This window comes from Thalassophryne amazonica, chromosome 16 (assembly GCF_902500255.1).
Source record: "Thalassophryne amazonica chromosome 16, fThaAma1.1, whole genome shotgun sequence".
Classification (NCBI taxonomy): Eukaryota; Metazoa; Chordata; class Actinopteri; order Batrachoidiformes; family Batrachoididae; genus Thalassophryne; species Thalassophryne amazonica.
In genome coordinates, this window is record NC_047118.1 from 36,484,113 (window position 1) to 36,497,013 (window position 12,901).

A 12,901-nucleotide genomic window follows, 5' to 3' on the forward strand; every position below is an offset into this window, starting at 1 on the left:
TTAGCTGCATCTTCTGTCTGTTTTATTTATTTATTTATTTAGCACTTATCGTATTATAAATGGTAAATAGACTGCATTTATATAGCTCTTTTCCATCTGCATCAGATGCTCAAAGCGCTTTACACATCAATGCCTCACATTCACCCTGATGTGAGGCTGCTGCCATGCAAGGTGCCCACTACACACCGGGAGCAACTAGGGGATTAATGACCTTGCCCAAGGGCCCTTAGTGATTTTCCAGTCAGGCTGGGATTTGAACCGAGGATCCCCTGGTCTCAAGCCCAACGCTTTAACTACTAGACTACCACCTCCCCTAAATAATAAATAATAATTAAATAATCGTGCAACCTGAGAGTTTCTTTGGCTCATGCACCTGCAATGCGAGATTATCTAGCCTCTTTGGAACAGTTTGTTTTAATTTACAGTTATTAAAGTACCAAAGTGTGTACCACTTTCATAAAGCTCAACTAGTTGTCAGAAAGGTGTTTATATAGTCCAGTTTGTCAGCTAGATTAAATGACAAACTGTGAAACACAGTGAGGTAAAAATTATGATTATTATTTATTTTTTATTTTTTTTGAAGAAGAAGAAACTTACCATAAAGTAGGTAGCCGCATGTTATGGCTACATTTAATTTGACAAGATGGGGGTCACCCCTGTGGAACAGCATAAAACACAGAAAGACAAAACACACTGCAATAAATATGCTTCCAACACAGTCACCTATTACTCAAGATAAATGAGAGTGAAACCATTTCCTATTCTATAAATATTGTATCTTATTGGCTCACTAAACCCTTCCACTGATGGTTAGGATAGCTCTGGTTGCTAAAGGCTAATTGTGTAATGATTGTTTAATGTTCACAAGCCTTAAGAATAGCCTTGTAAGAAAAGATGCTGAAGATGAGGCTGCTGTCACGAAACATCTGTTAAAAATACCATACAATCCACTGACACTGTTACCTGCTGCCACAAACAGTATCTACTGAAAAACTTTAAAACAACAAAGATATCTCTGTTTCATTTGATGTCTGATGCTGGCATCCGTTACACGTATCACGTAACAAACAACTGGCTGGCGGGTGGTGTAACAAAACACCATACACCAAAGCTCGTGCACAGGCATGTACCATACAGGGTGTATAACACTGGTCACCTCTTTCATCTTATTCTGCACATTTCACCACCTTCTTCCCCATTAAGCAAAATATATGAAAATGTATTCGTGTACTGCAACATTTCTTACATCACTAATGGTTTGTATCATCTTTGTGCTGAACTATACTGACGATACAGACATGTAGAAGCCTGCTTGCGCTGGTAACAACTTTTATGTAGAGGTGGAAAACCCCAGCTTAAGAAAGTAAAATTTCCACCACTCACCCACCAAACTAAGTGATTCTAAGTAGTTCATGTCTTTAGTCAGGTAGACTGGTGAAATCACAGGTTTTAGGTACACAGATAGAAGCAATACATGGCTGGACTTTGACTGAGTGAAGTCAGTGGTTTTCCGCCTATGGTTCCATGGCAGCATGGTGGATCAGTGGTTAGCACTGGTGCCTCACAGCAAGACGTTGTGGGATCGCTTCCTGCCCTTTCTGTGTGGAGTTTGCATGTTCTCCCCATGTCTGCATGGTTTTCCTTCCACAATCAAAAACATACTTATTTAGGGTCTGCTGCTTTCTCTGCCCCCGACCAACGCAGAGAGTCTCTACATCTGGAGTTGGTCACCAAGTGTTCCTAGTGGTTGGATTGTGTCTAACTGTAATTAGGATGGATTAAGCAAGACAAATTTTCTTGTATACATGTACACTGACAATAAAGGCTCTATTCTGTTCTATTCTATTCATGTTGCAAAGCTTGAAGCCTGTTTGGCTGCAGTGGAAAAACTGTATGTGGTATAACTTTCTACATTTAAACTCAGATGATGGCTATCAGTCCTGCCTGACAGACATTTATTTAAACATTTCACACTTTTACTTGGTGATTGTATGATTCAGTCTCATTGTGATTCTGGCTCCGTCTTTTTATTTGTAGATCTATATTAGGGAAGTGAGGACGACCGCCCTTTACCATTTACATAAGATTAAAATGATTAGACCAATTCTGTCTATGGCTAGGGCTGAGACACTAACTCATGTCTTTGACAGCTGACCAATGTAACATTCCAGTTTCTGGCTTGCCACGTGATAGACGTCTTGAGGTGATTCCGAACCCAGTTTCTAGAGTTTTGACTTGGAAAAGGAGACTTGATCATTAGGGGTGTTGCAGTACAAAAAAGTCACAGTTCGGTTCATATTTGTGTTTAGACCTCATGGTTCTGTGCAGGAGCTTTAACGCCTGAAGGCCCAGAGATTTTTTTTTTCTGCTGCCTGCCCCGTCCTCTTTGCAAAACATGTTAACATGCAGCTCAAGTGAAACTGTCTGGCCCTTCATGTGTTAAATGGCACATTCCAAAGAAATAATAGGCTGCTTCTGTGAGCAGCCTATTGTTATTGTTACAGCCTATTGAGTGCCAAAGTATTATTTCAGCTCGAGATCACTCCTCAGTTTGTCTGCCACCATTAGTTTCCACTGCCCCTGCAACATTATTCATTTTGCAGGCAATTTCATTGAGGTCATATCTTATTTCATGTACTAAGAGTAACCATCATCATCACTCATCTTCAACCGCTTTTCCGCGTTCGGGTTACGGGGGCAACAGCTCCAGCAGGGGACCCCAGGCTTCCCTTTCCCATGCCACATTGACCACCCCTGACTGGGGGATCCAGAGCCGTTCCCAGGCCAGTGTGGAGATATAATCTCTCGACCTAGTCCTGGGTCTTCCCTGGGGTCTCCTCCCCGATGGACGTGCCTGGAACACCTCCCTTGGGAGGGGCCCAGGAGGCATCCTTACCAGATGCCCGAACCACCTCAGCTGGCGGATGACCGAACTTCTCATCCTATCTCTAAGGGAGACACCAGCCACCATCCTGAGGAAGCCCATTTCGGCCGCTTGTACCCACGATCTAGTTCTTTCGGTCATGATCAAACACTCATGACAATAGGTGAGAGTAGGAACGAAGATTGACCAGTAGATCGTGAGCTTCGCCTTTTGGGTCAGCTCCCTTTTCATCACAACAGTACAGTAGAGCAAATGCAATACCGCCCCTGCTGCGCCGATTCTAAGAGTAACTATTTTTCATTTTATATTTTATTTAGCCAACAAACAGATGTCCATATTTACCCTATTTTTATCATTTGATCCAAGATATGTTTTCTATTTGTCACAAAAACACTTATTTTAATAACTGCCTGTCATTTTAAGAAGGGCAGAAGTATTTCTGATGTAAATCCTTCATGAATTGTAATTTGGTTGTAGGCTAAACACCAATTTCAATGACAATTTACTCTACAAAGCTCACAATGTCAGAACTGGGATTAGCACCCCCCCCCCCCCCCCCAACAAAAAACATTTCATCTTGGAATGTATAACTTCAGGAAGAAGACAAAAAAATTTTTCTCCCAAAGATAAGGCTTCTTACATATGGAGGCTATACAAAGCACACAAATGTAGCATACAGTTGTCATAACTAACAGTTTCCACATTCCCAAGGTGCGTCTTTCCTACATTTGCCACAGGTGTATTTTCGGCAGTGTACACAACATTCAGTGCTTCTGTTATTATTGCAGAGTATGCGCACCTGGCACTGTGTCTTTTTCTTCTGAGAAACTCACGTTGCTGTTTGCGCTCTTCCCCTAGTGCCTTTTCCTGCAAATGTCTGTTTTGAAGTTCCTCGGCGAGCTGCAGCATGAACAATTGGCAACTTTCTGTGGATCCTGTTATGCTGTTTACAAAACATGTGCTTTTGAAATGGTTGTAATCAACAACAGTGTTTGGTTTTTGTTTTTGGGTGTCCACAATTTCCACTTTCTGATGTATTGTGCTCAGAAGACAGAGGTTTCTTTTTTTGTTGCATTCACCATCAGCAAGGCACTTCCAGATGTGAACACCTGTGGTGAGTACAACTGGCAGCCCGAGGTTTCCTTTACAGTTACTGGTAGCTCCCGACGATTTTTGTTGATGGTGACAAGTAGAGTTGTTTTTCGTTGAAGAAGCCTGTTAGCCAAAGACAGAGAGGTGAAGAAATTGTCCATAGTTACAGTCCTTCCCTGGTCCATAAATGGTCCCATTAACTTCAAAACAACATTCTCTGATAACCTCTCACCTGCCGGACGAGTGAGATATTTTTCCAAGTAAGGGATAACATTGCACATGTACTTTGTGTCCAGATCTGCAGCAATTCAAAACTTGATTCCAAACTTGTCAGGCATGGATGCAATGTACTGCAGAAAGGGACAACGAATCTTTGATGGAAATAACTGCTCATCCACGGTAACATGCTGCCCTGGACTGTAGGAGGACACACACTTCTGAACAAACCGCTACCAGATGTCAGAAATTGCTGCAAATTTGTCCATTTGTAAGCGTTCCTTCCAGGTGTCCTCGTTGTCGAAGCAAAGGTACCTTATTTCAAGAAAGCGGTTACGGGGCATCATAGCTTTGATATTTGGGTTGCCGAATCTATTGGCCCACATGAATCGCATGGCAACAACATAGCCCTTGGCAGCCCTTCGGAAAAGGATTGCAAGGAACGCCATCAGTTCGTAGATGCTCATCTGCCAGTTGGGGTTTGTTCTACGGCCCTCCTGGACTGTGCAGTCTCTGATGGTCAACAACATGCTGATATCCACCAAACACAGGAAGCTTTGAAGGTGAGTCGTGATTTTGCGTTTTGCAAACTCTGTTGGCCCTCCAGATCCACTGAATGATGTCTGTGGAGTTTCATGAGCAAAACAGTCTAAGTGAATTGCCATCAAATTGCATGGAATCGGGAACAAGGGTGAATCACATAGTCAGTATCGTCATGTATCGCTATATGTATCATATCGCTGGTAGTGTAGTGAGGTGTGTATCGAATCGTTATCAGTGATGAGATTCACATGCCTAGTTCATACAGTATTCTAGGTCATGTCTCAAATGTGTTTTGTAAGAATCCATCATGTCCTGATCAGATGCATCAAAATACCAATGCACTTAGAGAAAACATATACCATACTGTTTCCTCTGACATTTGAGAATTTTTATTTTGCATGAATGTGTATGGGTGGCCGATGGACTGCAGACACATAGCCCTTTAATGGCCTCATATTTTTCAATAGAGTTTAGTCGATATCATTATGCTCTACCAAACAGTTGAACAGCCTAAATTGCCCTTTGGGAATTAAAAAAGTTTCTGTATCTGTAAAATGGAATGACGAACTGAATTTACACTGAAGTGACTATAATTGGACGAGACATCTTGCAGAATGACAGCTTAGTCTCAACCTAAACCTGAAGCGTCACTGTTGTCAAATGATGTAGTTGTCTGCTCTCGCTGGCCCATCACATCTTTCAAGTTCACATGAGTCAATAAAGGAATTTAACACAAGCAATTTGACACGCTGCTTTCAACTGAATGGATTACAATAACAGCTGAGGCAGAACTGACTGCCAGAGAGTCACACTGAAAAGGTCCAAACAGCTGAAAACAATATGGGCTCTAACAGCCACTGTGGTGCTATAGAGAACAGCAGGGAGAACAATGATGCTGTGTGGCACGTCTTAATGATTCTGTAATACAATCAGATTGACTGGAGAATTTAGGCTTGTGGCACTCCGCTGTTGCAACAAGATGAGCTTTAACACACTGCTACTTGGCTGGAGACAGGCTACATGCCGACGGGTAAAGCGGATAAGCTAAGATGGCGGGCTTGAGAAATTATTTCAGACAATACGTGGTCACAAAGACACTGAAACAAAAAATGTAAACACCAAAGCTGGAACACCAACACTGGAATAAAAGCTACTTACAACAAAATATAACAGGGCGGCTTGGGATACATACCAGACACCTGAACATTTTGCAGATGGGGATTGGTGGGAGGAGGGGTGAACTCCCATCTCTTCTCCCCTCTTCCCTGCCCCTTGATCCCTACTTTCTTTTTTCTTCCTTTTTTCACTCTGTCAGCAGTGCTGGCCGGGCTGACAGCGAAATACAATGAGGGTGAGGGAGGTGTGCTGCAATGATTCAACAGCCACACTGTAAAACCTGATTAATTAATCCAACTCAAAAATTGTGATGCAACTGATTACCTTAAAGCTATAGGACCTTTCAAATTCCCCAAAATTGAGGAAAATTTAGTTTCTACCAAAATCCAAGCATTATAATGTAGGTTTATTTTTGTAACATGTTGCAAAATTACACCTCATTTTAATGAAGAGGACATATTTATCTGGGGGAAATTCCATATTGTCTTGTCTTTTCCTTCATCGCCATCATGCAGAATAACTACAGGAGGAAGTGTGTGTGTGTGTGCGCACACATGAGGTTTTGAAATTACCTGAGACCCATTTTAGGTTAACATCCATATGATTTCTCGTAAATCATTTCTAAATCAACCAAATCAAATGTTGGTTATAACATCTGATTCTTTGAATTTCCCCCCTCAGTGGATGAAATTCTAGATTGTTTCCAGACTGCATTAATTTTGATTATATTGGCAATATCATATAAATCCCTTATCTAAATGCTAAGGAACAAAATTACAGTCATGCTAAAGAAAATTCTTTTTATAACTTAAATCGTAAAAAAACAAAAACAGTAACACTATACTTTTAAATTATTTTATGCAAGTTTAGGATAACAAAGGATTCAAACATATTTTAAGTCAAATAAACATGGTTCATTTGTTATAATAAATAAGCAGAATAATCCACTGATGTGTAAGTAACCTGCTCCACCAACTGAGCCACAGTCACTGACACTTCAGGTCTTACATTTATTTTCACTTATCTTATTCTTCCTTTCAGTCAACGACTGACATAATCCGTGAGCCATTAAATGTTATTTTCTTTAAGTTTTGGTTTACTGAGGCAGACTTGTATTGCAGAATTAAACAACTAAAACAAAACAACAAGGCTATAAGGACTGTCAAGAAAATACACTACCCCTGGAGAATGGTGCAGATGGCAGTGCACGTTATTATGAAACTTGAAAGTTGGTGCATCAGTACTATAGTATTTCTCAGATTGTGTATATATAATGGCCACTCTGTGACATCACCCATTTAATTTTATATTTTAACATGGACTTTAAAGGGAACCTACTGCGTTTTGGAGCATTCCTCAGTCTTTCTACTTCCAGCTGGGCTTCATCTGAGACCACTGAAGCTTAATGTTTTTTTTTTTTAATCTCTTCATCATCTAGTGCCTATTAGTCAGTAATTAGGTCAAGTATGATGTCATCAGAGGTCAAAATGTTGAAGTAACAGGCCTTTCTCCATCATCACGTCATCAGATCTGTGCCTCCACCTTGTCAGTCCCACTGCTAATCGTAAAGCTTGGCTACAACTCATGGTTTTCACTTATACCAATTCCGTTCTTCCTACTCACATCATATTCATGATCAAATTCCACTCCAAAATTTTAAAGTTTGTCTGTGATATACACTTTTAGAATCACTTTCAGAATTTCACTTACAGTTTGAAAAGCAAGCCTCAAATATGATTTTCAAAGCCATTTATGGAACAAAACAGCAAAACACAGACGCTATTCCTCTTTTTAGTTGCATGCTGGCATCAACATATTTGCTGCGTCACTATCAGTGTCACTGTCATCACATCAAGATGAAGATTTGTAGCCATCATTGTCATTATTATCACCAACATCACTCCTATCATCCTGGCCAGCTTAACCAGTTAAAACAGAAAAAAATGTCTCGAGCAGTCCACTTGGGTCACGTAACACCATTTATTTATTTTAATAGCCAAGTGGCCTCTGTGTGCACGTGTGTGTGTGTGTATGGCTTTGATCATGGAGAACCTGTGGAGAGCTGACATTTGCCGTTTGGTATGCTTATGTATTTTGGGTCAAGGATGAATGCCACGAAAATTATAGTTGATAGGATCAATATTTTTGGAGAAATTAAGGATATTAGCTAGCAACAGTGAACAACAGACGTTGATAATTAAATTCTGGATTCACATGCCATTTCAGCAGGGGGCGCTTAATCATTTATATATTAAAAGCCAAATGGCCTTTTTGTGCATGTATGCCTGCATGCGTGTGTATAACTTTGATCACGTACAAACTGGGGAGAGCTGTCACTTGTCGTTTGGTATTTTTATGTATTCTGGGTCAAGGATTAATGCTGCCAAAACAGAACATCGATAGGACTAATATTTTTAGAGAAACTATGGATATTAGCTAGCAACACTGAACAATGGACGTTGATAACAACATTCTGGACTCGCACGTCATTCCAGCAGGGGACAGTAAATCATCTATATATTAAAACTGAAGTGGCGTCTGTGTAGGTGTATGCTCGCGTGTGTGATTTTTATTTAGTAAGCTCAACGTTGTTGTCTATTCGGCTGCTCTCGATAGTTTGAGGACGCCACAGCGGATACAACCAGATCCGCATTTGTATTTGGCACAATTTTACATCGGATGCCCTTCCAGTATATAGAAAAACTTTATGAACACACTGAGCATGACTCTATAGCTTAAATCCACCCCGCGGCCCCAACATACAGTTGTCATGAACGAGGAAACTAGCAAGAGGGACCAAACCAGTTTTTTTTGTTTATTGTATTTTGCGGTAAAAATGCCGATTTCTGCTGCAAAGTTGGTGATTTGAGCATGGTCTTCTATGAGGAGTGACTCACTTGTATAGCCAGCCTCAAGTGGCCATCCTAGGAACTACAACAGGTTGGCACTTTCGTGTTTGCTTTATTTTTCTGCACCAGGTTTTATCGCTTGGTACAACTGCATGTAAAAGTATCTGATAAAGACACTAAATCCCAACTTGCCCGAGTCTCAACCCCACCCTAGAACACTAATATTGGGAGACTTCCACCCCCTCCATGTGCTCACCTGATGGAATAACATGGGGTTTGTATTCTAAGTCTAAAGAATAATTTCTGACTGCAAGTTTCAATTGCCAAATCTGGTGACACTGAACATTTTAAAAGGAGCTGGATTAGTATGAGTAAGTGCAATGTACTCGAAAAATACTAAGTTTGTTCAACACGACTCTACCAAGTTTATTTCACTTAAACAAAATTCCTGATGCTTAAATATTTGAAGGTGATCAGTTTCCACAAAATGTTTGACTAATGTATCAGGTTTTACAGTGCAGTGATGCAGATTGCTTCTGCAACAGGCTCAGAAAGGAATATGGGGGGGGGGGGGGGGGGTGCACACGAAGAGAGAGGATTAAGAAAGGTGAGTGAGAAGGGGGGGGGGGGGGGGAGAGAGACACCAGGCTGTTTGCAATGAAAAGAAGCCTTGTTTTTGGAATTCTAGTCTTTCTGGTTCAGAGCCAAAGAAAGTAAAAAGGGAGAGTGAAGTGGAAAAGAGAAACTGGTAAATATAAGAAAGATGTGAGAGCTGTTGAAAGAAAACAGATTGAGTTGTTGAAGAGAAGACAGAAATGGGGAAAAGATTTTACCTCTTCTCTTATTTATGATTTACAACATGATTTGCAACAAACACTGTCAGCAGGAACAGAGAGAATGGAGAACAGAGAAGCCAGGAGAGACAATAATCAAAGGCCAGAGCCACTCAATCTGCACTTCTGTCCACTGAGACCACTGAGGTCAGACTGGCTCTCCCTTCTTCCTTTCTGATAAAGAGAACACCATCTACATTGCTCCAAAGGCGTTAAACCTACAGATCTTTATGCCGTAATCAGTTTCCCATATTCCTTTGTGAGCTAGCATGGTTGCTGGTCTGAAGAGAAAAATGTGACACAGGTTTGTCCTCGAATAACTTGTTTGTTAGCTTTCAACCCAATAGAAATAGTGTACTTAACTGTGCATTTATGGGTTTAATAGTTTAAAAACAAAATCTAATTGTAATACAAATGACACAAGTTAAAAGTCAAGCTCACAGGCCACGGTCAAAATGTGGGCCAAATACTTATTTAGTAGCAAGCTCAGTGGATATGGAGCTGGCCTACAATATAGATCTGGGTTTGAATCTTGCTCATGCTACCTGTCTGTGTCTTTCATCTAGACATTGCCAAAGACACTGGTTTAGAATAGAATAGAATTCATTATTATCATTGTACATGACACCAGAAAAAAATACTGTGCATGACAATGAAATTAAAAGCACTTAAAAGAGACCGCAAGCTGCTGCGTCTGAACGCGCCGTCATCAAAAAAACCCCCAAAAACAAAACACTTCCCCCCACATTTAAAAGACTTGCAGGTTAGGTGAATTGGAAACTTTATAATTATCCAGGTCTCCCTTGCAAAAGAGGTCTCCAGCTGCATAATCTTAATTCACACAGCTGTAGTGGCCTTGGCTGGGGAGTAACCAAGCAGCAAACCCCAATACCATAAGATGAAGTGAATGTGGACGTGCTGTTCCTTGACTGGCCGCTTGAGGCTGGCTCCAAAACAGAGCACTTTTCCATAATACTCCATGTTAAAGAGTCCAACTTCAGAGCAGAAATAAACATCTTTACAAACTGGTACAAAAAGCAGTTTTGATCTCTAAAGATAGTTTCCTCCACCATGACAACTGCATGCCGGTGAAATTGTATTTATTTAATTATAACTTGTCAGTTTAAGATGTTTAAGCCATAAAGTACTGTAAATTTGGAGCATGTTCGCTTTGGGTGACAGCGGCTGAGCGGAACATCTCATCTTAGCTCAAGTCCACTCAATGCAGCAGGTACTGCAGGCTGGCTCTGTTGTTTTAGAGTACAAAGCATCCGGAAAGTATTCACTTTTCCACATTTTGTTGTTACAGCCTTATTACAAAATGGAGTAAATACATTTTTTTCCCCTCAAAATTCTACTCACAACATCCCATAATGACATAAGAAGTTTTTTATTTTTTTATTTTTGCAAAGTGCTGTGAATTCTTATGTATGTATGTATATGTATTACACAGGGTTGGGAGGGTTACTTTAAAAATGTATTCCGATACAGTTACTAGTTACCTGTTGAAAAATGTAATCAGTAACGTAATCCAAGTACCATAATATTAAAGTAATGTAATTATATTACTTTCAATTACTTCTGTATTACTCCAATATCAAATATGCTAATACAGACAAACGAAACTAAATATAAATAGTCTTGACCACATAGTACAGGTTATTAAGCAAAAATAAAACTGTTTCTTTTACATGGTATGCTCTGTTTTACTTCACATTATGAATTAAGAGCGCCACAATATTGTTTTAAACACACCCAGTGTTCACCTATTAAATTTTCAACAAAAAATGCCAAACAAATGAAGGATAATGAAAACTCAGGCGGTGTACGGATGAATTTGTAATTAAAAGTGGCTTGCAGAACAATATACAAAACAAACAAAAAAAAAGTCTACTACTTGTTCAGCAAATTCGCACCATGTTTAACATATCAGTCCACTTATTGAACTTTCAAAATAAGAACAAAAGCATAATGAAAACCATTAAGTAAATACTGTCAGTAAGGAGGCATGGTCGCCATTTTAATTCCGGGCAAGTTAGTGATTTGCGTGCATAGAAGTTCAAGAAACAGGTGGAATATGCTGGAAAGCTGCACGTTGGCAAAGCCACAAATGGAGGAACAAGGGAGACAATATTTCTTTCCATAAGTAAGTGGTTTTGGTTCTTCTTGTCAGTTTGTCTGTGATATTTGGATGATAAACAGCTGTATGTCTCCTGCCGTACCTGTGTCGCCCGATGACACGGACCACTAACGCTTCACTTATGTCTAGTTGATATTTTCTACTGCTAGACCAATGTCTAGTTAAAATACTTGTCGTTAGTGATTAAAACTGTTTGACAAGACTGGGGATTTTTTTTTTAATTTGCACCTTAAAATAATGAGATTATAATGACCCGCGCACGGTGCCGCTCACAGTCACACCCACACAGAGATGTGTACCCACACCACTGACTTCATGAATGAAACTCGGTCAATAAAGGATAATTGTGTAAAAATATAATATGTATATAAATGTATTGTAATGGCTTTAGGAGCCGCGCTGCGTTGAACAGCAGCTGCTGCAGGACACCTCACCTCAGCAGCTTGAACAGCGCAGATCCGTGTAACTTTCAACACTAATATTTGGGAATGTGTGTGTGTCCGAGTACGTTTAATACTTTCCTGACATAATTTAATGTAATTTAATTTTACTGGCTCAATATCAAGTCAAAATGGCATTTTTTAACACGTATTTTGCCAGCATTTTTCTGAGTGTGTCCAGTCACGGATCTCCATTGAAAATGTATTAACATCCGGGTACTTCATCAATATTTTGCCCGGTTAGGAGATGTCATGTCGCTGTTCATGAAGGGACGTTTTCGTTTCAAAGAAAAAAAAATTTTATATACAGATAATATCATAAAATGCATTAAAATTGTAATCCTGCGAAAAATCCCCATTTTTACTAAATATACCTGCAATCTGAATACATCTTTTTTCTGTAACTGTAGCGGAATACAGTTACCTTTTTTTGTATCCTAATTACGTAACGCCGTTACATGTATTCCATTACTCCCCAAGCCTGGTAGGGGAGTCGTAGACTCTTTTTGGCTTCACGCTACGGAATTCGGAAATAAGTACTGCCCACCAAGTGGCCCCAGGGCCTATCCTGGACTTACTTCTTACAGTATATATAGGGGATATTTAGAATGGTTCTTCGGGAAGAACTTATTAAAGACACACCTATTATTAAGCACTAGTACAAAGTCACCTTTTAACTGTTCATATGACCTCTGGTTTGGGTAATCCTGAAACTCATTTGGAATAGTAACTTTGAGAAAGTGGTTACATGTGTGTAATTCTATCACTGAATCACAAAGAATTAATTT

At 39.9% G+C, this 12,901-nt stretch overlaps 1 protein-coding gene across 2 annotated transcripts in view; it reads right to left on the reverse strand.

Annotated features, from left to right (window-relative positions):
• The window catches only part of LOC117528403 (TLC domain-containing protein 4-B-like), a 124,087-nt gene that overhangs the window by 69,599 nt on the left and 41,587 nt on the right, over positions 1-12,901 (reverse strand). For both annotated transcript variants that reach the window (XM_034191031.1, XM_034191033.1), the window contains exon 4: positions 598-656. In XM_034191031.1, coding sequence (XP_034046922.1) covers positions 598-656 — 59 coding nt within the window. The remainder of the gene's footprint in view (positions 1-597; positions 657-12,901) is intronic.